Source organism: Callithrix jacchus, chromosome 11 (assembly GCF_049354715.1).
Source record: "Callithrix jacchus isolate 240 chromosome 11, calJac240_pri, whole genome shotgun sequence".
In the NCBI taxonomy this organism is placed as follows: domain Eukaryota; kingdom Metazoa; phylum Chordata; class Mammalia; order Primates; family Cebidae; genus Callithrix; species Callithrix jacchus.
The window spans coordinates 1,242,170-1,269,347 of record NC_133512.1 but is presented as its reverse complement, the minus strand read 5'-3'; the positions used below and the strand labels follow the sequence as shown (position 1 = coordinate 1,269,347).

The following is a 27,178-nucleotide window of genomic DNA, read 5'->3' as shown; positions in this document are numbered from 1 at the left end:
CAAAAGTTTAATTTCTGGCACTGCATGACTAATGGGAACAACTAGAACTATGGATTTATTTTTCTATCAAACATGGCAGAATTTATACCACTTATTTTTGCAAATGAGAAATTCTTCTTTAGAAATGTCATAGTAAAACAGCCTGGAGTTCATTGGGACATATAGAAATGTTGATTTTTTTCATTCTTCCCTTCCTTCCTTTTTTCTGTTCTGTCAACAAAAACTGAAAACTTCCAGTGCACTACCTGTGCTATGCTAGACACCTGGGCATGGGATGGAGCCTAAGGGGCTCTTCTCTGCCTCAGATTCACTTGCTGTGGTGATAAGCATATTACCAAAAAGTTTTTCAATGTGAGTACAATTGATAGTTAAAGTAGAAAATGGGGGTGTAGAAGGCAGAACAACGCTTTTATGTTGGTGATGCTGACAAGGGGTGGGGCATCAGAAGTGAAGATCACAGAGGAGCTCACTGAAGGGGTGATAATTGAGTTAGGTTGAAGAAAAGTCAGAGTAAACCAGAGGAATGTGTACCCATGTTGGGAGTGGGTGTCGGGGAGAGGAGGCATTGCAGGGACCCCTGGCCTGGCGAAAGGGCATATGTAAAGGCACGGGGGATGATGCCCTTGATTAAAGGTAAAGTATTGTAGTCCCGAAAAAGTAAGAGTGATGGGAGATGAGGAGGCTGGAACTGTAGGCATGGGGGTACTTCTTTGCCATGCCCAGGAGTTCAGACTTGGTTTTGCGGACAAGAGGAATCCACGGGGGTAGACTTGTTGGTTTTGTAATAGGTTAATGTCCTGTTTATCAAACCCTATAATGTACAAGGACTTGTACAGATGTGCAAAAGATGCCAAGAATTATAAAATGTCAGAGGTGAAAAGGACTTGAAATATCGCTTAATCCAACATTTTTCTTGTAGATGACAGTGTTAACACAGAGGAGTAAGACACAGGTGAGCAGAGTGCTTTGAGGTCAGCACACCGTTATGTACTGGAAATTCTTAGAAGTTACATCACGTTTCCTCATTCCCCCGAGGGTTCTTTATAGTGGCAAAGAGAACATTTCCTTCTGCAGGTACTTTTTTTATTGAAAGCAAATAATCTGTGTTTAACTTTCTTTTTTAGAAGACAAACTCTTTTGGGGGGTCTGGCGTAGTTAGTGTATTTCACTTCATTTGTTTCATGTTTACCTAACAGTATCGGTAAATCTCTGTGCTTTTGTTCTGTCTTTTCTGTGTACTAACCACTGTTGCTATAGCAAATTTTCAGAATAATTCATTGCTTTCCCCTCAGCTTTTTAAAGTTATTTATTTTTATTGTGGTGAAATATATATAACATAAAATTTACTATTTTAACCTTTAGAATATACAATTCAATGTCATTAAGTAAATTCACATTGCTGTGCAACCATCACCACTATGCATCTTCAGAACTTTAAAAATCGTCCCAAACTGAGACTCCTGCCCTCCTCCTCAACCCTGGGCAACCACCATTCTACTTTCTTTTCCTACAAATCCTCAACATTTTAAATTAAAAATTTCAAATATATAGTCAAGGTGATAGAAGAGAGAAGAAAGATGTGGATGATCCCAGAGGAAATTACTTGAAGGTTTACTGGAGGCCCAAGATATGTAAGTCTGGATGCTCCCTGGGAAGTCCACCGGGCACAAAAACAAAACCCAGCGAAACAAAGACTTAGTTCAACTAAATCTCTCCAACCTAATAGAGTAAAAGATAACAGCTTTGGAATCAGCTGACTGTGGATGGTCGGTCCAGATGTCCTGTGTGTCTGTCTTCAGTCCAGATGTCCTGTGTGTCTGTCTGTCTTTCTACTTATCCTTCTTTACTTTGATTCATGAAGGATTGATGCAGCTTGCAAGAACACACACACAAAAAAAGAAATTAAATTTAATCCATGAGCAGGGATTGTGTTAAGATCATTTGAATTTGAGTTTTCTATTATTTTAAATGAAGGACAAATACAATAACTTACATGATTTCTCTGTCCCTAACGAGAAAGGCTCACCAAAGTCATAACCTTGGGTAAATTACTTAACTTTTGGGAACTTCACCTATAAAATGGAAAATATATATAATTACCAGCTTCAGTGTTGTAGTGAAAATTATGTGGGTTTATGTATTTAAAGACATATGTGGGCACAGTGTGTGACACATGGACACTCAGCAATTATTAGCACCCTTCCTTATTCTGTGATGTGTGTTCCTACTAAGAATACCATAGGATGACAGCTTACTTTCGTTAATCTCATTAAGTGAGCTTTTAGTGCTTCTAGCAACTACGCTTTTCTGTTTACCTACCCATTTCCCAGTGTGACTCTCAGTTGCACATTTTTATTAGTGCTGGCTGAGGTTAGCTAGGAGGCTTCATTATTTTTCATTTTAAAATGCACCAACAAGGTTAGGTTATATTATTGAAACAAAGTAAAACAAAACATTCCCCTCACCATGGGATGCTTTGTCTGGTGGCTTAGAGCATTTTCCCTCTCATGTACAGTTCTCCAAATAGTGGCAGTGAAGATGGAGCCATGATCTACTGACCTTTGGGGGCCAGTCAGTGAGCAGCAGACAAAATTGCTGAAGTTTACTCCAGCCGGGTTATTGAATGTTTCCTCCAGTTATTTAGGCATCTGGGCACTGGAGTTGGGTTGTCATTTGGCATTCCAGCATGCTGTTTGGCACTGTGGTCTTCTGACAGCCCCAAATTCCAGATTTACTTAACCTCGTTAATACAGTAGCTATATTTAGATGTTGTGATGGTAATTTTATGTGTCACCTTGACTAGACATCTGGCCAAATACTGTTATGACTCTGTCTGGGAGGATGTTTCTGGATGAGATTAACTTTTCAGTCAGTAAACGGAGTAATGCAAATTGCCCTTCCTCGTGCAGGTGGGTCTCATCCGGTAAACTGAAGATCTAAATGGAACAGAAAGGCTGAGTAAGGCAGAAAACTTCTCTTCCCTGATTTAAGCTGGGACATTGGCCTTTTCTGGCCTTTGGATTTGGATGGATATTAGCTCTTCTTGAGTCTTGAGCCTGCTGGCGTTCGGCCTGGACTACCACCAGTGGTGGTCGCCTGTTTGCCCATTGCAGATCTGGGAACCTCTCATCTTCCATAATCTTGTGAACCAATTTGTTATAATAAATCTCTTTATGGCTGTCTGTCTGTCTGTCTGTCCGTCCGTCCATCCATCCATCCATCCATCCATCCTCTATCTATCTGTCTAGTCTCTCTCTGTCTCCCACTGGTTCTGTTTCTCTGGAGAACGTTAACTAATATAAATTTGTCTTGGACCAGGACATACACTAGAGCTTGCAATAGAACAATTGCTTCTATATAAATAGAGTATATGTTATGTTCATAATACATAGTGAGATGTTTTCCATGCATAGAAAAATAACAATTTATCTTAATTGCTTATTATTATGTAATAGTGTTCATATAATTCTTAATACAGCCCCAAAAGGCAGATTTAGAACTGATGAATAGCAGCAGAGCCAGGATTTGAACCTGTGTATATCTAATTCCTAATCCTATACTCTTTCCAACATGATAATATTGACAAGATGTCAGGGGAATTGAACAGTTTATTCTCTTGACAACATTTTATACACTTTATGGCCCTATAGCTAAGGATTTGAAAGGTTTGTTTTGGAGATACTTTAAGATTTTCTGTTTAGCGTTCTGTTGTCTGACTTCACCCTCCGATGTGGGCTGTAAGAAACATTTTCCAAAACCCACTAGTACTTCCTCTCCCTGGCTTTGGTTGAAGTGCACCGCCTGTCTAGTGACTGAATGAGCATGAAGGTAGAGGGCAGTTCCCAAGGTTATGCTGGCAGCCTGTCAGTGCTTCAAGATGGTCCACTGAAGGCAGGGCTGAGTGGGGTTTTCCATGGTCCATGAAGTCTAGGAAGCACTGAGTACTGTACCCTGTTTTAGAGGTTCATAATATGGTGTAGCAAGTTAAAGCTCTCAGAGGTCATGTAGCAAAGGTACTCTCTTAATATTTTGTAACCTGGCATTTGCATAACTTATTTGAGCAAAGGCCTCGTTTGTGATGCCAATGACTAATCCTATCAACATAATATTATGGGAAATACCAGCCGAAGCACGGGGTCAGTGTTGGAACCTGGTACCTGTTTGGGCTGGAGAGGAGCCAGGCGTGAGGGAGCTCACATCATTCTGTAAGTAGACTGCTTATTCTGGAGGCAGTCTACGTACAGACTGGTTCATTTAGGTCTCGTTTGGGGTGAAGGCCTGGACGATATATTTACATCTGCATAAGGATAGTCAGTGTGTGAGGCACCTTGTTTCTCAAGTTCAGGAAGCAGAGAAGCTCCCCAGCAGCAGCTTTCTAACTCTGTAAACTAAATTGATAAGGATTGCCCTGCTAAAAGCGTCATATTGGGAATATTGAAAGGATGAAGAAAAGCCACACATATATTTGAGGCCCAAAGTGAACTGAGAAATATAATAAGAACTTTGTGTCCCTCTTGGCATTCCCGTGGTCCAGGTCAGGGCTGGTATGATTCTAGCCCACCCATGTCTCTCTGCAACTGTTCACTGAGACACTAGCAGAGGATGAACCAGTTTTAGCAAGCTAGGCTGCTAAGCGTGACACATCTCGAATGCCATTGTTTGGAAGGAAGGGACTGAGGCTGAAGGTAGGATTCCACATCCACCCATAGAAGGGTGCTGGAGCTGCCAGTCACGGGCACACAACCTGCCTGTTGTCTGACTTCACACTTTTTCCCTCTGACAAAGGTCTGCCCGTCATCAGAAATGCCATTGGTGGGATGTTTGGTTTCTTTCAGTCTTCAGGCAAGCTGAGCATGGAGAATTCTTTTTGAGAAGCAGGGCTATTTTTTGTAATGAAATAGGATGATTCAGCAAGCATTTATTATAAATTTCCTATATGTTCTAGAGGACACATTGAATCTGACCTTGGCCATCAAGGAGTTAATTTATAGTCTCGAGGGACAAAGTGCTGTCTTCAGAAATAAGGACCATAAATTAGTGGAAAGATATGCAGATCTTAGCAGGGGCTGAGGGCACAAGGAGGAGTGTCCCCAATAGTGGGGAAGAGGAAGGTGTAGCTAGAGGCCAGAGCTGCGAAGGAGCTGCTCATGCAGCATGCTTGGAGCTTAGACAAAGTTGCAGAACTGGTGAGGAGAGGGTCAGAACAAGAGACGGAGCTGGAGAGAAGATGGGGGTCAAGGCAGAGACCTCCTTTGCGCCATGCTGTGTGTCTGGGACTTCGTCCTGTGCGTAATAGGAAGCCACTGAAAGCCTTGAAGCCAGAAGCCCATCATCACACCCCCTGCTGACTGGAACCCTGGACTCTTCCCTGGAGAGATAAGGGGTCCCTGCACAAAGAAGTAAAGAAGGGCTTGGGACTCAGATTGAGCTGTGTGGTCGGCACTCTTAGCCACTCTGGGGATGTTTGCTTGTCTGTTCAACAATAGCTGCTGCTTCTCTTTCCCCGCAGTTTGCCAAGTTGTTCTGAAACCATGCATGGGAACTTGTTTAGCAGTAAAGGGAGAAAGAACTTAGAGTAGTAAAAATCCACGTGCCTGCCGCTGCAGCCAGGCAAAATATCATGTGTTTCCTCGTGTTCTCAGAAGCACAACATTTCCCTCCTCCCTCATTAAAGAATTGGAAGAGAGTATGACTAAAGATAAGGGTTCGTGTTCTCAACGTGGGTTTTTGAGAGGTGGCGGGTGGTGGGCTGGAGACAACTCTGGAGAGGACAGCATCTCTTCCCTATTCTTTGTAGCATCTCTTCCCTATTTTTTATGGCATCTCTTCCCTATTCTTTATAGCATCTCTTCCCTATTCTTTATAGCATCTCTTCCCTATTCTTTATAGCATCTCTTCCCTATTCTTTATAGCATCTCTTCCCTATTCTTTGTAGCATCTCTTCCCGACTCTCTATTAAGTGCCATCATGTTGGTAGCTTGGAATTGGCTATGGTGGGAGTATTTACACTGCAGGTATCAGCAAATGCTACAAATAAGAGTTTCATCCCCCACCTCCAGTCTTGAGAGCCAGTTGTTAGACATTTACCATCACACCCGTGCTGTGGGACACTTGCATGAGCAAGCCAGTGATAGGCAGAGTGGCTCACACATTCCTGCTGGAGAAGGAGGAGGCCTTTACCATCTACTCCCAGGTCAGAATGATTTATTCATCCTTCTCTTTCTTTAGGTATTATCCCTGAGATTAAGAGGTGATCTGGAGGGTTGTGTCTTCCTGTGCTCCTGGCCTGTGTAGAGAGGGCCTATCTGGTGCGAGCTCACCCTGCCAGCACTGTCCCGAAGCACACAGCAGCTTTCATCAAGGGCCTCTGGCACCTGCACAGCTGGGCTGGCTGCTCAAAGCCACAGGGTCCAGGGCAACACTGCAGCTGCTTTGGCTTATTTTCTCCTCCTAGTTTCTTTGATCCGGTCACTGGATGATAAAGAAGTGAATAACATCTTCTGTGTGGTTTATTCCAGTCTCAGTCTCCAGGACACCATGCCAGTGAGACTCCATGAAGACAGGGCTCCTTGCCAATTGATAAAGTCATGTAAAGATGACAGCCCCGGCCAGGCGCGGTGGCTCAAGCCTGTAATCCCAGCACTTTGGGAGGCCGAGGTGGGTGGATCACGAGGTCAAGAGATCGAGACCATCCTGGTCAACATGGTGAAACCCCGTCTCTACTAAAAATACAAAAAAATTAGCTGGGCATGGTGGCGTGTGCCTGTAATCCCAGCTACTTGGGAGGCTGAGGCAGGAGAATTGCCTGAACCCAGGAGGCGGAGGTTGCAGTGAGCCGAGATCGCGCCGTTGCACTCCAGCCTGGGTAACAAGAGCGAAACTCCGTCTCAAAAAAAAAAAAAAAAAATGACAGCCCCAGGCATGGCCCAATGTTGGCATAAATGTTTGTTGGAGGAATGCATGAGCAGGGCTATCAAATAGTGCAGCTCAGGCTCTGGAGAAGTAACACCATGTTTCTAAGCAGCTGAATCGTATCCCAAGCCACTGAATTCATTGACATTCCCTCAGCGAGATACTGGGCCGGAGTCCTTGGGTAAATGAGTCAGCAGCACGAATTAGAGTGACCAAAGCAGGAGGTGCAGTTGACACTCGGCAACTTTGCATCTGTTTGCTAACGGATGGGATTTTGGAAACACAAGTGCCAAGCGTGCTTTGAGAGAGTCAGCTGGAGGAGGTGATCCTGGTGTGGGGTTGAACATTTGGGAAAACGGGGATTAATGTTCTGTAAATTCTCACCAAGGACTCCACTCTTGTGACTGCGGAAGACTGGAAATTAACCGGCTGGGAAAGAGCTTGCTCTTCTGAAGGGTGAACGCTCTGGGCAGTCATTCTACATACGTTCTACACATTCTTGAAATGACTTCATTTTCTATGTGCTACTTTAGTTTAACAAGACAGATAGGGCAATCCTCTTGTCTTGGTTTGCCAGAGACTTTCTTGCATTTAAACCTGAAAATGCCATGAACCTTCTTAGTCCCAGCAGACAGGACAGACTGTCACCTTAGAGACAGCTGCAGCGAAAGCTGTACTTTGAAGTTAGACATCTGTACTGACTAGTGGCTCACTTTGGGCCAACTGCTTAGCCTCTCTAAGCTTTCCTTAGAAAAAAGGAAGAAGTAACGCTGAATTCACAACCACACGTTGTGTAGATTCAGCAAGACAATGGTGGTAAGAATACTCTACATAGTGCCTTGCACACAGAAGATGTGCAATACATTTTTTCCTTACAAAACTGTTTCCGGCAACTATGTTGCCTGAACTAAGTGGGACACTTATCCTCTGCAAAACCTTTGGTAATTTCTGCTTTAACCTCCTGCAGACTTATCTTCCTGGCTGAGTAGTGGGATCTGGAAGGGACCTCCAGATTTACTCTTGATTCTGTCTAGAGCTGATGGCTCAACATGTGCCTGGCAGCCCAGGCCACCCAGAAATGCCAGTGTTTTTTTATGCAGAGATTGGGGGACAGCAGAGAGGAGCCCTGGCCTGTCATCCTTGGTGTCAGATTTGGGTCACCGGGAAGTCAGTATCTGCCCAGATCTCCTAGCTTTAGAAAGCTGTTTGATCCCTCAGGGTTTAGTGACCAGCAGGGCCAGGTCCAGATAACCCAGCATCCAGGAATGCAGGAGAAAAGATTATGCAGCCTTCAACACAGAGGGAGGGAACCTTTCAAAACACATACTTTCCAAAGCTTGCCTCACAATACTCAAATCCAGTGAAAAATGTGCTCTTTAAGGAACTCTTTTTTTCCTCTTTTCTCACAGGCTACACAGTGTAAGCATCTCTCTCTCATGAACAAAAGGATACATCTTTGGAAACTGCGAAAGATCCTATTGTTTTCCTTTTTTTTTTTTTTTTTTGCCAATCAGTTTGAGCTTATAAGGTTGCTCAGGTTAGCCTTGAACTCATGACCTCGCCCTCGCAAGCACCACAACATCCGACAGGAGCCACTTTGGACCCCCCAAGATCCTATTGTTTTTCTAAGGTTGGCCTTGGGGCCTTGGGAATCAGCCTTCAGGATTCTGTCCTCTTAGAACATAGGGATGAGCCTGAACATATCTTGGTTTCGTTCCTTGGGCCAAAAACCTTGGAGTCATCCTTGTCTGCTCTTCTCTCTCATATCCAGAATAGATTTCTCTCCATCTTCATGGCTGCCCCCTGGCTGAGCCACCGCCATCTTTTTCCTGGGAACTAGATGTAGCCCCCTACCTGGACTTTCCCCTCTTGCCCTTGCCCCATCATGGTTGATTCTCAACCTAGCAGCCACAGTGGTCTTTATAAAGAAAGTCACATCATGTCCCTGCTCTGCTCTGTCTTACAATGAGTCCTCATTTCACTCTGAGTAAAAGAAGCCCACACCTTTGCAATGACTGGAGAGGTAATGGCTTTTGCTTATCCCCTGTTTTCTCTCCAACCTCATTTCTTATTACTCTCCACTGGCTCTTCCAACTCCAGGTACATTAACCAACTTGTTTCTTGAGGCACCAGCTGTACTTCTGCATTTGAGGCTTGTTCCTGTGGAGCCAGCTGCTGCCCCTTCCTGACTGACTCTTCTGCTCACTTGCTCACCTCCTTTGAGTATTTGCTCCCATCTCACCTTCTTGATGAGGCCAACTCTGACCATCCTGATCAGTATTGCAACGTGTCCTTCCTGCTCCATATACTCCCAGTCCCTGACCTTACTTTGCATTTTTTTCCCACAGCTCTGGTCACAAACGTAGCATGTAATTTGGTTATTATGTTCATGTCTTTCATTTACTCTAAGATTACATCCAAAGTTAATTGAGGCACTGGGGAAAGTTGCACAGAAAGACTTGAGTTCAAATTCCACCTCTCTCATTTATTCCCTTTCTGATTTGAATAAGTTACTTAACCTTCTAGAGGCTCAGTTTCCTCATCTACGAAATACTAATAATTCATTCAATAAGTAGTCAATAAGCACTGTTGCTATGGAAGGCATGGAGATAGGGGTGGATATGAAAGGCACAGTCTTTGCTGTTATGCAATTGTGAAGAGGATATAATGCAAGAACCCATATAAATGCCTGGTAGAAAACAAGGCATATATTTGGTGCTCATTAAATAGTTCCCTTTTTGAAGAACTTGAGTATGCCTCTGTTAGTTATCTCCCCCTTTTAGTGGATGCCATTTTCTTATAGTGCTAAAAAGAGCAAACTAGGTTAACACACACACCACATGCACACGTGTCATTACATGTGGCTTACATGTCATTGAACTGTAGTAGGACTTTAGGGGAAGATAGCTTTGGATGGGCTCCAGGAGGGTCCAAGAGCCTCCTAAAAAAATATATATATATATGCAAATCATGGTATAATCTATTTCATTTAAATAGGTAGAGACAAAGTTTATAACTTTTATCAGATTTTTGAAGGGTGTCCTTCATCCATCCATGGAAGTTTAAAACCTTTCCCAAACCTCATGGTTGGTCTGCTATTCTGGGTTTTCCTAAACAATGATTTGAAGTGGAAACTCTGAAATGATGATTAATTCCAGAGCAGAAGAGGGTTTTTGGCTGACATTGGTGCTGAGCCCCCTGCTTCCTGGGTGGTGAGAAGAAAGCCTGTGCCTGTCAAGGTCATTGCCTTCTGAGTCCCTGGTACTGCTGGAATTTAGAGGCTTGCTCCCATGCCGATAAAACTGCCCCTGAGATGGCTGTGACAGCAGCAGAAAAAATGTAAGCACAGGTGTTAGGAATGCTTCATTAATCTAGGGTGCGCACAGATCACAGGGGGCAGAGCCCTTCAGGCACTCAGCATAATTCTGTGCTCTGATTTGGGAAGCCTGTGAAAAGGACTGTCCCGAAGGGAGATAAATGTAGCAGTGTTGTTATTTTGCTATTAGTTTGATTTATTTATTTATTTAGAGATGGAGTTTTCCTCTTGTTACCCAGGCTGGAGTGCAATGGCGTGATCTCGGCTCACCGCAACCTCCACCTCCTGGGGTCAGGCAATTCTCCTGCCTCAGCCTCCAGAGTAGCTGGGATTACAGGCACACGCCACCATGCCCAGCTAATGTTTTGTATTTTTAGAAGAGACGGGGTTTCACCATGTTGACCAGAATGGTCTCGATCTCTCGACCTCGTGATCCACCCACCTCAGCCTCCCAAAGTGCTGGGATTACAGGTGTGAGCCACCGTGTCCGGCCAAGTTTTATTTATGTTATTAACCATAAGGCTGCTGGCTCACTGAGCTCCATGCATGATTTTCGGCCGTGTAGCATTTAATCCCAGCTCCCGTCTTCATTTCCATGTATCAGAAAAACTTTTCCTTTGATTTCTTGCATCTCTCACAAGATGCAAGAAATGAAAACCTAGATAAAAGAAACAGGATACGTTTAAAAGACAGGACAATGGCACCAGGAAACTCTTTTGTCCTGCCTTAGTGAAGCAAGGGAGAAACATTTTTACTGTGGTCTCTTGACTCCTTGTGGACAGAAGGGAAAATGCTGTTGAGGCAAAAAAACAAGAAAATGGATTGTGGCAACGGAGGAGTTTCCCGGGTCTGTGATTTGTAGGGTTTCTTAGCTGGGGTCCCTGACTCTGCTTCCAAGATTCCACGTGTTGCTCAGCATGCTTGGATGCTTTCTTTTTGTTATCGGAAACCCTTCTGAAGGAAGAGAGCATCGCCTCCCTGTGAAAGCCGTGCCGTACACACTCCCTGAGGTCTTGGTAACCATCATATCATGGCCCATGCAGAGCCTCAAATGAAGGATTGGAGCAGTTCCTATGATGAGAACTGCAGGCTCCTGGTTATTTCAGCATTGCCACTGTCTGCGCTCGTAGCCTTGGGCTGGTGATTTCCTCTCTGCTTTGTCTCCCCATCCTTAAATCTTTGAAGCTGCTTAAAGATAGCTTGAAGTGGTTGGTAATTGCAAAGTCATAGTACCATTGTCAGATGGCTGTTTGTTGATCAGACATGTAGAACTAGCCTCTCAACTGGCACCAAAAATACCTACTTCTGAGAGGCACCAGGGTTCTGTAGGTCGATGACAGGCTTTAGTTCAAATCCAGTTTTGCTACTTATTATATGACCTTGATCAAGTTACTTAAAGCTTCTATGTGAGGATTTTCTAGGATATCATGCTTGCAAAACAAATAGTACATACAACATAGCAAAAATAAAATAGTACTATGCTTCTGTTGCTACTACTGCCATGTGTTGCTAGCGGTACTTATGTTTGGGGAAAAAGGAGACTTTGGGATATGCCCTCTGGAAACCATCCAGGGTTAAACATGCCCTTTCAGCAGCAGTGATGGCTCTGTCCACACATGGCCTTTGAGAGCTATATTTTGGCAACTGTTCAATTACTCAGATATCTGAAAAGTATATCAGCCACGGGTCCCAGTGCATAATTGATGTTGGCTGTTTTCTTTCAGCTGCATTGCACAATCCTTGTCTGTTGAGAACAAGAAGGGTATTCTCTCTTGTGTCCCTTGGAGGCAAGCTAGAGAGCCATCCTGCTCCAAAACGTTCCTTCCCTTCAAAGGTGAAAAGCATGAGTCACATCTGGTCATCCCCGTGGGTTGTTTCCTTGCAGCCTCTCCTCCTCACTGCTTTTCCCTGCAGCGTTTCACGGGTGATTAAAGACAGGCGAGTGGCTCACTGGAGTGAGGTCAGAACTGCTGGCGCAGAGAAGGATTTTCCTCTGCTTTGTAAACACCCAGCGACGTCACAGAGCCTTGGGAGCGCTATCAATTGCAATTGCTGCCAGCAAAGCGCCTCTGATGGGATATTGATTTGGCTCCGTGGGTAAGCAGTAGCTGGGACAAATGGGGCCTTCTAGCCGCTGCAGGGCTCTGGCTGCCTAGGTTAGAAAAGCCTGGCCCCAAATGCTTGTGAATGCCAAGTGAGGTGGGCTCAGCCAGCAGATTGGTATTTCACGCAGCACAAAAGGATGCGGTGTGAGGCAGCTGCCAGGATGCCCAGAATCAGGCTTTCAGATGTACTTTTGAAGAGCAAACTCTGATAAGCTCTTATATTTAAACACCTGCTTAACTGGTATATAAAACAAGTCCAATCACTGCACTTTCAGAAGTCTATTTGCCTCAAAATGTTCTGCAGCTTTTTTTTTTTTGGAGTGGTTTTTTCCTTCCTTTTTTTCTTTATGTTTTAAGTGATTTATGAGGATGCATTTATTAGTAGTGGTTTCCAGTGCGAGACAGTTGTGGTAGAAAGTAAGCTGTCACTGAAATGCTGTTCAAATCTATAATAAAATTGAATGACGTAAGTTTTCCTGCCAATGTTTTGACATAAACATATTTTCATTTTGATGTGAACGTTGCTTCTAAAAGCCATACTTATTAAATAAATCTCCCGAGGTCACCAGTGGACCAGCTTCTATCAGTAAATCCGCAGCCAAGTTGGATTTCACTGTGGAAGACAGGGGGGTTTTGAAAGGTCATGCGTTAAAATTCCCTCTCTTTTTTGTTTTTTTTTGAGACAGAGTTTCGCTCTTGTTACCCAGGCTGGAGTGCAATGGCGCGATCTCGGCTCACCGCAACCTCCGCCTCCTGGGTTCAGACAATTCTCCTGCCTCAGCCTCCTGAGTAGCTGGGATTACAGGCACACGCCACCGTGCTCAGCTAATTTTTTGTAATTTTTAGCAGAGACGGGGTTTCACCATGTTGACCAGGATGGTCTCGATCTCTTGACCTCGTGATCCACCCATCTCGGCCTCCCAAAGTGCTGTGATTACAGGCTTGAGCCACCATGCCTGGCCAAAATTCCCTCTCTTACCAACTAATTCCAGCATACTGTTTGAGACAGACGAATCTGGCAATAAATGAACAGAAAAAGTGGTCAAAAGTCTCAGGTAATAGCAGCATCCTCAGGAATTGCAAAACACTGTTCTGGCAGAATGATTGGATTCTGATAGATTGAATTCTGTATAGAATAGGAGTATAGGAAATATCCAGTTATCAGTAGGAAGCTCCATGGCAAATCAGCCTGATTTCAGCGCGGGACGCAGTGGGTACTTCTCCTGTGTTATATGAATGGGTAAGAATGGGACCGATTTTCACAAATGCTCTTTATTCCTGGGTGAAGGAGGGAAAGTATTAAATGAAATATTTATTTAAAAAAGACTCATTGATTGATTCAGAAGGCTCTGTTGGCCTTGCCCATAGTGAAAGCAGAATGGGTTCTAACAGGGTCTTAATTGACTTGATGGGAGCTATTTTCAAGGACTCGGCACTCTTTCCTTTCAGTGCTTTCGTTAAAATTCCCAGTGCTTCCTAAATCCCATTGAGGAGCATAATTTCCATTTCTTCATTTACGTTTAACTAAGGCAGCAGGGAAGCCACATAGCTCTACCTGTGAGAGTCCACCTGTTTCCACGGCTGTACTGGCAGCACATAAGCAGGTTGAAAGTCTTTTCCTAAGATTGGCTTTCCATGTTAATTACTTTTAAATTGTGTCCTTCGTAAATGAAGTCCCATTCCCTGTTTCTTAGAAGCCAGTTTATATCTCAGGAGTAGAAATACGCACATGCCAACTTCTGGTGGGTCTTTCAGTCTACAAGTGAAGGATTATGGGCCGAATCACAGTGCCTTCAGGGTCTGTTTTATTAGCATGAATCTGTTAAAAACATGTGTGAAAGGCATTCATAGATATGCTATTCTTTTATTATCCTGGGTCTTAAAATCCTTTCACCTCTGAGAATCACAGGGGCTGGCATGAGCCATTTAGATGTCCGCAAGTACGATTTTGAGAACACTTTCAGGAGTTAATATCTCTCATCCCCTTTGTGTGCTGAGTCGCATGAAGTCACGTTTCACTTATCCGGATGGTGCAAGGAACAGTAATTCTCTGCAGATAACTGAAAAGCGCAGCTGTCAAATAATTGAAAGTTGACCCTTTAAGCGCTGAAAAGTTACTCTGGGCAGCGCTTTCTGCTTTTCCCTGAGTAGCCCCACATCTTCAGGTCTAGTAGGTACTCAAGTTTGTTTCCATGTCTGCGGTTTGCTGTTTGAGTATCATGTATGTGCCAGGAATCACTAACCTTGTACCATAAATGAAGTAAGTTTCACAGTCCTTGCCTAAGGAGATCAATTGGTCATTGGTCAATTGGTGTGTTAGGCATGGGGGGTTGGAGGGAAGGTCAGGGGGACAGGGGACAGTGGAGAACGAGACCTCTGTGACCTCTGCCCTCCAGGAGATGATAGTTGAATAGGTCTCTGAATCTGTCTCCAAGGTTCTTCCCTTGTCCCCACCCACCTACCTCCTGACTTCATCACAGACCCCTCACCCCTTGCCACATCGCTTCTGCCACAACTTAGCTCCTTCTTTTTCTTTGAGACAGAGTTTCACTCTTGTTGCCCAGGCTGGAGTGTAATGGTGTGATCTCGGCTCACTGCAACCTTTGCCTCCTGGGTTCAAGTGATTCTCCTGCCTCAGCCTCCTGAGTAGCTGGAATCACAGGCGTCCACCATCATGGGTGGCTAATTTTTTTTTTTTTTGTATTTTTAGTAGAAATGCAGGTTCACTATGTTGGCCAGGCTAGTCTCGAACTCCTGACCTTGTGATCCGCCCACCTCGGCCTCCCAAAGGGTTGGTATTACAGGCATGAGCCACCAGGCCCAGCCAACTTAGCTCCATCTAAGCCCTTCAACTCCAAAAGATTCTCCCTGCTTCAGAATCTTTGCATAAGTTGTTCCCTCTTGTCAGAAATATTTTCCTCCTGGCTCTCTCCTTTTCCTTCAGGTCTTAGTTCAAATGTCACCTGCTTGTGGAGGCCATCTGTGACCACTTGGGTGTGTTAAAGATGGCTGCAAAGATCTGCGTCGCTCCCTCCCCATACCCCGCATCAAGAGGTGGGGTTTGTTTCATTTGTTGAGTCAGGGCTAGCCCTGTGATCGCTTTCACCAACCCAGTACAGCAGAAGTGATGCTGTGCCAGTCCTAACCCTAGCCTGTAAGAGGAGTGGCCGGTTCCGCCTCTCCACTGTTGGCACACTTGCAATTGCAGTCTAGCTGCCATGTACAGGAGCCTAATCTAGCTACGTGGTGAGACCACAAGGAGAAATCATGTGGAGAAAGACAGCGGTCTCAGCCTTCCAGCTGTCCCTGCCAAAGCACCAGACGTGTGATCGAAACCGTATTGGGTATTCTAACCCGGCTTGCCACCTGGCTGCTGCCGCCTGGCAGACCCCAAACAAGACCAACAGAAGAACTACCTGGCCAACTGACGTGATCACGAGACAGAAAAACTGGTTGTTTTTAAAAGCCACTATAATTTGAGGATAGTTTGTTAGACAGCAATATGGCTGAAATGCTACCCTATTTATAAATAAATCTCATCCTTTTTGTTCTCTGCACTGCACCCTGTTTTTCTTTTCAGTACCCTTCCCTTTACCTTTGCAATGATGTATCTGTTGTTTTATAATCTGTTTAGTATCAGTTTTTCCAATTATATTGAAGATCCATGGTGCAAAATTATAGTATTTTAATTTACCATGGCATAGCTAGTATCACAGAGTGTGTAGCACATAGTAGGCACTCAGCCAATGTTTGTTGAATGAACGAATGAATTTAAAAGATTCCAGTGTTTATTTGTTTTGAGAGATTATTTCCCCCCAGATACAGAGATAAGAATCTGTAAATCTTCACCTTTGGTGGTCTTTCAAAAGCAACCTTCAAAATCCAGTTTTTAAATCCTTCTTTGCAAATCAAACTTCCACTTTGCATCTCCTACACACCTGCTCAATAAATTTTAATGCTTCCCTATTGGCAATGGTATAAAGCCTTAGCATTTTTCTTTTTTTGAGAGAGTGAGTGAGTGAGAGAGAGTGTCTTGCTCTGTTGCCCAGGCTGGAGTGCAATGATGTGACTGCAGCCTTGACCCCTGGGCTCAAGTCATCCTTCCACCTTAGCCTTTCTAGTAGCCAGGGCCACAGGTGTGTGCCACCACACCCGGCTAATTTAAAAATTTTTCCTGTAGAGACAGGGTCTTCCCATGTTGCCCAGGCTGGTCTCCAAGTCCTAGCCTCATGAGATCCTCTTGCCGCGGCCTTGCAAAGTGCTGGGGTTATAGGTGTGAGCTGCCATGCCCAGCCAAGCCTAAGCTTTAATGTGGTAGCCCACGCCCCTTCCATCTGCATATCCAGCTTTGCCCAGTGTCCCTTTCTTGACCCTCTTATACCCATCATGTCAGGTTCTTTGTTATTATCTGGGCTGCTGTGCATCGTTCCACTTTCCTGGAGCCTTTCTTCTCTAGTTCTACCAATTCCCCAAGAGGCCACCTTTCTTCAAGACATGTTTACCAACAGCCTATGGTTTTTAGGGGGCATCTCTTCTTAACTGAGCAAACCATGGATCTAATCCTTAGCTGGAAGTGGGAGCCGTTCTTGATCCCACAGAAGAAAGTTTAGAGATGATGGAGCACTGGCCTGGGAGTTCAGGGATATCACTTCTGGCCCCAGCTCCGCTGCTAACTTGTGGGGTGACTTCATATGATTCATTCCTTATCTGAAGAATGGGGAGCTTGGGTAAAGGTCTCTTTCAGATCTGAGGTTTTTCCATATTCAAATTTGCTTTACGGTGATAGGCAGAACAACTCGCTGATTTATGTACATTTGGGTCAGAATATGGCTGGCTTGTAGCATCAGCAGTTTTACGTGAACAACAATTTCAATTTCGTTAGTACAGCCAAGTTAATTCTGCTGGGTTGGCAGTGTGTTCTGAGAGGCAGAATGGCCACAGAGCCAGAAGTCAGGAGGCCTGCACTGTCTCGTTCCCCTGCCGCTAGCTGGAGGAGAGGAGACCAGCCCAGGGGAAGCCAGCAGACCTCTTGGACCTTCGCCACCTCATTTCTAAACTGGAGGTAATAATAATAATTATAATAATAATAATGTGTTTCATTCACTTCAGGGTTGTTTTGAGTGGTTAATGTATGTAATATAGCAATGATTTGATAGGTCATGATCAAAATGTAACTGAAACAAAATTATTGGTATATCTATTTATTAAGATAAGGCAGGCTTTTTCTATTTACCGTGGGTGTTCTGCCTACCCCTAGGTCCCCGTATAACGTTCCAGTTTCCCTCCCGTGTCCTGCCGGATGGATGAGGAGGAGGAGGAACTACTATTTTATGAGAACCTCCAATGCACAATGCACTGGTCATATGTTATTTATTTATTTAGAGTCAGAGTCCTGCTCTGTCACCCAGGTTGGAGTGCAGTGGTGCGATCTTGGCTGACTGCAACCTCCGCCTCCTGAGTTCAAATGATTCTCCTGCCTCAGCCTCACGAGTTGCTGGGATTACAGGTGTGCACCACCACGCCCAGCTATTTTTTGTATTTTTAGTAGAGATGGGGTTTCACCATGTTAGCCAGGCTGGTCTTGAACTCCTGATCTCAGGCAATCCACCTGCCTCGGCATCCCAAAATGCTGGAATTACAGGTGTGAGCCACCACGCCTGGCCCCGGTTTTTAAATTTAAAAAAATTTTTTTAAGCTCCTTACAACAATCTGATAAGGAAGAATTGTATTATTAACTGGGATTTTTTTTAAGTTGTCAGTAGCATAAATCTGACTCAAACTAGTTTAAGTTAAAAAAAAATGGGTGGGTTACATTTATTTGGTTCATATAACCTAAAAGTCAATGGGTATTCTGATTAGGCATAGCAGGACCAAGGGGCTCAACGAATCCTTTCACATTTTTTTCCTTTGGCTCTCCAGCTCTTCTATCTGCTTTACTCTGTGTTGATGTCATTTTTTTTTCTTTTTCTTTTTTTGACGTGGCATCTAGCTCTGTCACCCAGGCTGGAGTGCAGTGGTATGATCTCGGCTCACTGCAACCAACCTCTGCCTCCTGTGATTCTTCTGCCTCATCCTCCTGAGTAACTGGGATTACAGGCGTGTGCCACCACGCCTAGCTAATTTTTGTATTTTTTATAGAGATGGGGTTTTGCCATGTTGGCCAGACTGGTCTTGAACTCTTGACCTCAAGTGATCTGCCTGCCTCGGCCTCCCAAAGTGCTGTGATTACAGGCATGAGCTACTGCTTCCAGCCCTGATGTCATTTTTCTGGTATATTCTCTCTACATGGTGGAAAAGATAACCCCATGGCTAAGACAACTTCAGGCCCTATGGCTTGTTTTCTCAAAGAACAGAGAAGTAGACCCTCTCTCTCCTGTGGTCACATCAAATCTCTTATAAGAACTGGATCTGCTTCAGTCACTCTATTCATGGGGATGGGGTAAATGGTTCTGGTTGGACAATCTAGATTATGTCTATTTTAGTCAAATCTGGCCTGGAGGGCCAGACTCAGGTTTTCCTGCAGCTTTTTTTGGTCCACGAAAAGCTTGGTTAGCCCAGGCCAGTCCATGCCTCTGTTGATGGAACGTTAGGGTAGTGAGCATTGGAAAGGGATCCAGAGGTCACTGAGCCCAACCCAGCCATGGCCAAAGAAGAGAAGGGTCTTGTCCCCAGTGGCGTGGTGAGGCAGTACCCCTCCAAGTCCTTTCCTTTACCTGTGTCACCTCTATTGGGAGGATTACCTGAGCTTCTACGGGAACAACTGAAGGATCCTGGCAGAGAGAGGGGTAGAAACTGTGGGTCACATGCAGGCTACATCAGCCTGCCCCTGAGCTGCCCTATCTCTTCCATCTCATTCTCTTCTCACCTCTCTGGGCCACTGCTTGGTCATAAAGTTGAGATTCTGGCTGTTCAGAGCCCCATTTTAGATGGGGGGGCGGTTAGTGGGGGTACCTCTGGGCTTAGCCAGTCCTCTGCCTTTCCTTTTACCTCTGTTTTATAGAGAAGGTGGTTCCTGAGACAGAGTCTGCCCCAAATTATAAAATCAAACAGAAAAGACGTCACAGGGAGAAGCAGGGTTATGGTGTCGCCAAGGAGGCCTCTTTCTCTGCAAAGGAAGCCAGTGAGAGAGAACAGCCTCTGTTGACAGAACACTATGGGGCCACCTCACATCTGGTGTGGGCGGGAAGGAGGGGCTGCTGTGCCTGGCGGTGCTGCTTCTGATGCCCTAGATGTCTCTCCAGAATTTCCCCCTCAGCAGACTCTCTTCCTGATGCCACTGCCAAGTCGTGATAAATGGATCAAGGGCACAGGCTGGCTTCATGGAGGTCAGAGCAAGTAGTTGTCACCTCATAGGTGGAAGAAAAAAAGCTTTGTTTTTTCTGATTCTGCTATTTTCCTTTTTCTCCTCTTCCTCGTTTGTCAGCTGAGGAACTTGTTTGCAGTTGGTCACTGGACTTCTCTGCTGCAGCCCTGGTTACCATTTGCACCATAGTTGCTCCTGTGGCAGGTTCCCGGAGAGCTGTGCACAGTGCCCTTGGCATACTCAGGGCAGCAGATACCCTCCACATGTGGCCATGCCTCCCACTGTATAGATGCACCCATGGCTCCCTGATATCTATAGGAGAGGGTCCAAGCTTTTTCCATGATAACAAGAGTCTGGTGGACCCTTCCAGCATTTTCTCTTTCTGGAAAAAAAGTCTTTCACAGTCAACCACACAGAAACTGTCCATGAATTACAGGACACCCCTCTCCTTATCACATTTCTGTGCCTCCTTTCATGCAGTGGACTCTTTCTGGGATGGCCTGCCTCCACCTACATTTCATTGCAAACAATTTCTACTTCATCTACTTTCAAGGTCCAGTTCAAATGTCACCTTCACTATGAAGCCCTTGCAGTTTCCCCACAGCACGAATGCCCCCCTCATCTGTGCTCCCGCTCCTTTCCCTGCCTTCTCTATTGTGTACTTCTTTACTCTAGAGACTGTGTGTGTCTGCAGGGAGGGGTAGAGCAAAGGCAAAAGAAAATGAGCTTTGCCTTCTGGTCTCAGTTTGGAAGCTGCTGTGCCACGTATTTGCTGTATGTTTTATCTGTTTGGAGCCCTTTCTGTCTTTACTTGTGAATAGGCATTACAAAAGTATGCTGAAGGATTTTACTGGGGATGAAATGGACCAACCTGTGATGTGCCTGGCATGGTGCTTGGCACAAGACAATGTTAACAACTGGTAGGGTGGTAGTTGTGGTTATTGTGATTATTACTGAATCATGAAATCTTAGCAGTGAAAGAGGCCAGAGGGGTCATTCTCATGCTTCAACCTGATTCCTATTCCTTTGTCAGATTAACATCTAGCTTTCCCTTGAATCTGGGACAGGTAGCTCTCTTTCTAATCTTTTATGACACTTCATTCTGATAGTACAGAGGTTTGCTAGTACGTGGACTAAGTTACTCTGTGTGTATTTGGAGGAGTACTTTAAATTGTTGATTATATGTATATATGCATGCATATATGCATGTGTATGTACCTGTGTGTGTATTATATATATGTGTACGTATGCATGGCTATACGCATGTGTATGTACCTGTGTGTGTATTATATATATGTGTATGTATGCATGGCTATATGCATGTATATGTACCTGTGTGTGTATTATATACATGTACGTGTATGTACCTGTGTGTATTATATATACATGTATGTATCATGGCTATATGCATGTGTATGTACCTATGTGTGTATTATATATACATATGTGTATGTATGCATGGCTATACGCATGTGTATGTACCTGTTGTGTGTGTATTATATATATATGTGTGTATGTATGCATGGCTATATGCATGTGTATGTACCTGTGTGTGTATTATATATATGTATGTACCTGTGTGTATTATATATACATGTATGTATCATGGCTATACGCATGTGTATGTACCTGTGTGTGTATTTTATTTATATATATATGTATATGTATATGTATGTATGCATGGCTATACGCATGTGTATGTACCTGTGTGTGTATTTTATATATATATATATGTGTATGTATGCATGGCTGTATGCATTTAGTGATGTTTGACCATGTAATGTTTCCTAAACAGACTTACTAAAAAGCGGGGTTATGAGGAAACTATGGAAATTAACCTGTGAAGTAAAGTCGTGAGAGGCTTTGTGTTTCCTCAGTCCTTTCGTTTCCTGGTCAGTTTGCATCTGTTTCTTTTTGCTTGCCTCTGAGCAAAATGCCAGTAGAAACTATGGCTTGTGGTGTTGCCGCCACTATCAGGCGCACCTTGACTGTGATAGATGAAGAGAGAGCACAATCTGAGTGACATAATAACATGATGCGTCTAAAAATAGTAACATTTTGTTGGCAGAGAGAAGACAAAGTTGTTTTCTAATGTGGTTTAGGAGCAAGAAACCCTTATTGTTTTGTGGTACTTTGGCCTCAGTTTTCTCATCTGTAAAGTGGGAGCCCTGGGCACTAAGGGCTGGGGTAAAGAGGAGGCAGAGGTGGACGGCGTACCTGAGAACTGAATACTTCCCCTTCCCATTCAGTTGGAGTCGCCCTGTCTTTATTTTTTGAAGCCGAGTTACGCATTTGAGTTCCTTATAAGATGTTATTTAAAATAAAAATACTCTGTTGCTTAAAAAATTGGAAAACCTCCAAACTCTATTATCTTTTGGGTTCCTTCCTGCTCTAAAGACTATTATAGCTATAAATAAAGCAAACATTTTTACTGACTTTCTAATACACATTAATTTTGTAAGAAATTTTCTAAAATGCAACAAAATCTAGCTTCAAAAACTTTTTAATTTTTTTTGTTTTTTTCTCTGTGATTTGCTTAATTGTAGGAAAAGTCTATTTCTTTTAATTTTTTTTACAAAATTTGCTTTTCTCTGACAATCAAAATTCCACTAACAGTAGGAAAAAGCCATAGCTGTGATATGGAGCAGAAAGGTAAGTATCATCCTTTATTATTCCTTTGTATCTTTTCATCCTAGGCCGGTACTTAGAGAAACTGTAACATAGTTAAAATGTGAACTCACCATCATTCCTCTCTCTCTTTGGCAATTCGTTTTTCCAACTCTCTCCAGATGACCTCAAAGAATCATAAAGGGGAAAAGAACATAAAAATCTTTTTGTCTAAATGTATCACTTTATAGATGTGGAAAATGGGTCTCTGTGAGGGGATAAATCTGTATAGAATCAGGTAATCAGCCATAACTCTGGCCTTCTCTGGTTCAGTTCTCTCTCTAGTTGGTCTAGGAAGCCTCCTGATGCTTCAGTTTTCTTATTGTAAAATGGGGATGGTAATAATAGCATCTACCTCATGTTATTATTAATTATGCTTCCACATTCTGCCAGCAGGCCCACCCAGGGTGCACACACTAATGGAAATACCTCATTTGAGGACCATGTTCCTGTCTTCCATTCTCAAAGCTAGTCACTATAAAAATGTCCTCTTGTGGCATTCTATTCTCTCAGGACACTGTTTCTCTGCTGGGGGACACTGGAAGAGTAACTGGTGTTATTCAGATAGATGGACTCCATGTTAAAATGTTGCTTAATGTTACCATTGATGGGTAATAATACCTTAACTCAGTGAAAATGTATGCACCTCCACAAACCTTTAAAGGCTGACTTTATTGGGGTGATTTACCTGGCAGGTGAGTGGGTAAGTTGTTTTTCATCAAACAGGTCTTTTGTCTTACCTTGAGGTACTACCTTCTCCGCTAGAATGCATAGGGCCAGCCAACCCATCCTCGTGACTCTCCCCTCTAATTTCTAAAAAACTAGTGCCAATTACCAAGTGGGTGAACATTTATGATTTAGAGACCATTTTATTCCTTTGTTAAAAAGTCAGGTGAATGAAACTTTACTTGAGCAGTGAAGAAAAACTTGTCCTCACTTGTAAGTTTATCTTGCTTTTGGGAATCAGGCAATTACCTGATGGATAGAAAGATAATTTTGAGAGTGTGGTGAATGGAAGTATTACCTGTCATTGAGGACAAATACTGTATGGGGCATGCGGCACCCTGAATCTCAGGAACACTGAGACCCAGGTTTGAAATAGCCCCTGGTGGTGGCTTCCCCTAGATGGGAGTTTGGCGGCCCCTTCTGTGATGTTGCTGGCTGTCATCTGGGGCACGGATCTTTTTCCTCCCAGTCTTTGGTTCCTCTCTTCATCTGTCCTCCCTCCCTGACTTCCAACTTCATACCTAGTCGCGTTCTTCCACAGCGTTTACTGACATTGTGCATGACCGAGGGGAACCCTGACAGTGAGGCGAAGCTTTGTGGAGCTGAAACTTGACCAGCGTTCACAGCCGCCCAGCCAGCACCCAGGAGGGACCCCTTGAGTAGCCTGTGGCATTGATCTGCATTTAGGTGCAGAAACTTACCTCCTCACTGTTCGTACATTTTCTCCTTTTTTTCCGAATGAGCAGGGGTGAGGGGTGGGGGGGAGAGACAGAGAGAGTCAGTCTCTCTCTCTCTCTCTCTCTCTCTCTCTCTCTCTCTCTCTCTCTCTCTCTCTCTCTCTCTCTCTCTCCTTTAGCAGGAAAACACCAGTGTGGCTTGTGGTTCCCTTCGTCCCCATGTCACTTAATATTTCGAAATGGACCCGGTTGGTGGAGGGCCCGAGGGTGAGGCTGTGAGGGGCCTCCAGACAGAACCTCCGGAGCCCCGCGGCTGCTGCGCGCCCCAGCCCTGGGAGGAGACGGATTTCCCTTCGCTCCGACTTGCGCGCGGAGCCGAGCTCTTTTGGGGGTGCGGTTCCGGAGCCCACGCAGCCCCGGGGTCTGCGGTGGCCGCGGCTGCCCTGCGGGGGCGGGCGTGCCCGGCCGGGGTCAGAGCCGAGCGTGTGCCCGGCAGACGGCGGTGCCCGCGCGCCCCTCCCTCCCTCTCTCCGCACCCGCGGTGCCAGCCCAGACGCCAGCCCGGGCGCTGACAGGCGACTTTTCTCACTTGTCAGCAGAGCTGCTGGTAAGTGAGAGAAAACAGAGGGGCTCGAAGGCAGCGCGGCCCGGGAGTGAGGGGGCGCGGCGGAGCTGGGTGTGCGGCCTCGGGTCAGGCCCCGCTGGGCTCCCGCCGGGCTCAGCCACCGCCTTTCTCTCCCTTCTCACTTTCTTCCTCCTCCACCACCCCCTCATTTTCTCTCCTCCCCACTCACTCCTTTTCTCCTCCAAACCCTTTAGTTGCGCGCTGATCGCCTCTTTGTTTGGGGGTAGGGGGAAAATACGGATAGACCCGAGGTGCTTTCTGTTGGAGCAGGAACCCTGTCCCTGTCCCTGTCCCTGTCCGTCTCCCTGTCCCTCTCCCTGTCCCTGTCCCTCTCCCTGTCCCTCTCCCTGTCCCTGTCCCTGTCCCTGTCCGTCTCCCTGTCCCTGTCCCTCTCCCTGTCCCTCTCCCTGTCCCTGTCCCTCTCCCTCTCCCTGTCCCTGTCCCTCTCCCTGTCCCTGTCCGTCTCCCTGTCCCTCTCCCTGTCCCTGTCCCTGTCCCTCTCCCTGTCCCTGTCCCTGTCCCTCTCCCTGTCCCTGTCCCTCTCCCTGTCCCTCTCCCTCTCCCTGTCCCTGTCCCTGTCCCTCTCCCTGTCCCTGTCCCAAGCCCGGGGCCATGGCTGCTTCCCGCAGCCAGCTCCGGGGCGTACCTGGGGCCGATCGGAGTCTGCTCTAAGTCCGAGTCTGGGGCGGCGCAGAAGGGGGAGCGCGCGGAGAAAGCGCCCGGCAAACGCGCGCCGCTCTCGGCTGGGGCATCGCGGGCTGGGCGAGGAGACGGGAGGGGACAGCCCAGACTCTCTCAGCTTCACCGCCAGTGGTCACCTGCAGCTATGGAGTCCCCAACCAAGGAGATTGAAGAATTTGAGAGTAACTCTCTGAAATACCTGCAACCGGAACAGATCGAGAAAATCTGGCTTCGGCTCCGCGGTCTGTAAGTACATCTATTACTTCTGCCCCGTTTCCCGCTCCCGTCCTTATTTTTCCACACAGCCGCAGTCCCCGCATGGCCCTTTAAATACAACCCTGGAAGTTCCACAACTGCTGTTCTGTTAATTACAGTCGCTGCTACTTTCCTTCCAACACAGAGAGGGGTGTCTTTGTGTCTCAGAATGCCTCGCTGTTCCAAGTCATGCTTTTTCTGGGGAGAAGGAGAGACGTTCTTTGATGAGTCAGTTACGGTGGCCTAAAGCTCAGTGAGGTGTTTCTGATCCTTTTTGCCCAGGGAGAAAAGTTTGGGACCCAGATAGCGAGTTTTTTTGGAGGAAGAGCTTTTCTCTGCGAACTGCTTGCAAACACTTGGGCAGGTGGTGCAAGAACTTACCAACCCTTAAAATTCAACATGCATTCTGGCTGCTAAATTCTCTTTTCTTCCTTAGCCCAGTTGAACTTCTGATATTTCCTATAGTTCTTTTTGGTGGAGAAATGCTTACTACAAGGAAAGGTTTTTGTAGAAAAAAGTTGGGGGCAGAAACGATATGGGAGTTTCCTTGCACTATTTGAACAGCAAAATAGAGGGGCTAGAATTCTAGTTGTCCTGATGGGTGGGGATCTATGAATTTCATTCACTTCATCGGGTTCTGTCTGGTTTTGAGTACTGAGGAGAGGCGACCTGAAAATACATGGTATCTTTTATAAAAAGATTTCATCAATGAACTGCTGGTCATCCAGTCAGGACCTGGAGGGATAGCTGTACATTCACAGCTCGCTCCTCAGTCACAGGGCAGGTCCAAAGACTCCTTCCGTGACGACCAGATACTACTTCTATCAGACATGTGGCATCAGATATCTAGTACGGTTTAAAAATACGGTTTTCCTCCAACGATATTCTCTAGACATTCTGTTTCTAACAAGGGCATGATGGGAAAACCAGCTCCCTGCCAGGTTTGTTTGTTTTGCTGCTGTTACTGTTTTTGAAAACACACACACACAAACAAAAGACAAATAAAAAATGTGTTGATCGAAGTTAGCTTGATATTCAAAGTTTCTAAGGAGAAGCATTGAGGTAGCGTGTATTTCTTTAAGGAGTCCTTATTGGAAGGTGCAATTTATAAAAGCTGTTCCATATATAGTCCCAAGTGGGCTTCATTGCCATTCGATGGGAAACCATGCCAAATAATTTGATTTTTGACTTGTCTAGCCACTGCTAGTGGAGGCTGTAAACTTATTTGGAAGTCTTGTCTCTGGCTGGCAGGCTTTCGTGACAGTTTAGATGCCCGCAAGGCAGCAGCTCTCGGCGTGGTGTTTACAGCTCTCTCATGTTATATGGAGTCCGGTTGTACTGCGCTGCACACAGAAAGTTTGTTGTGTCCACAAAGTCTGGGCCCAAAGTGTATAATGTGAAAGTGTTGTTGAGCTGCTTTCCTTGCCATGCTGACTAGAGGGATTCATATCCACATACCCAGGAACTTCTTCTCTTGGGCTGCTTTTCAGTTTAAACCGACTCCATGGAGACACTTGGGCTAGAGACAAGTGTTTGGTCAAATCAGCAAGGCTGAGGCGGGAACTTGTGCGGGAAAGCATTAGCACTTCCAACACTCTGTCTTGTAGTTTTCTCAGTTTCAAATCTGCTAGGCTTCTCTCCCCAAGGTGTCGCAGTGTAATGTAGTCACGTTTTCGTTTTCTAGACTCTTGTATCTACTCAGAACCTGGTGCCTTTGAACACGAAAATTGTGGGGTGTTTCTTCCCCAAATGTGTTTTTGGATCCCTCTACCTGTCCTTCCCAGGCAAACATACTGCCCAACAGCAATCTCATAAGATCATTAGCTTCACTTTCTGATTTGAAAAGAAGATGCTATTATTTGTTGTTGTTATGCATGTTTTTACCAGTATGTGATCCTTACCACCTTTTTT

The 27,178-nt window shown here is 45.1% G+C and overlaps 1 protein-coding gene and 1 long non-coding RNA gene across 20 annotated transcripts in view; one reads left to right on the top strand and one right to left on the bottom strand.

Annotated features, from left to right (window-relative positions):
* The window catches only part of PDE1C (phosphodiesterase 1C), a 689,353-nt gene that overhangs the window by 308,535 nt on the left and 353,640 nt on the right, over positions 1-27,178 (top strand). For 7 of the 18 annotated variants that reach the window (XM_078342153.1, XM_035253116.3, XM_078342158.1 and 4 more), the window contains exons 1-2: positions 24,284-24,313; positions 25,156-25,258. The exons of the other annotated variants lie outside the window; for them this stretch is intronic. In XM_078342153.1, the coding sequence (XP_078198279.1) occupies positions 25,158-25,258 (101 nt within the window). In that variant the 5' untranslated portion in view covers positions 24,284-24,313; positions 25,156-25,157. Of the gene's footprint in view, positions 1-24,283; positions 24,314-25,155; positions 25,259-27,178 lie in introns of those variants that run through there. 18 annotated transcript variants of the gene reach the window in all.
* On the bottom strand, positions 951-25,315 carry LOC103794654 (uncharacterized). Of its 2 annotated transcripts, none has more exons than XR_008473269.2 (3): positions 25,212-25,315; positions 22,378-22,430; positions 951-1,872 (listed from the first exon to the last, which is right to left on the bottom strand). It is a non-coding gene; the product is annotated as an uncharacterized LOC103794654 (long non-coding RNA). The 2 variants fall into 2 exon arrangements; XR_622068.6 differs by lacking the exon at positions 25,212-25,315 and adding an exon at positions 24,978-25,095 and having other exon boundaries at positions 972-1,872.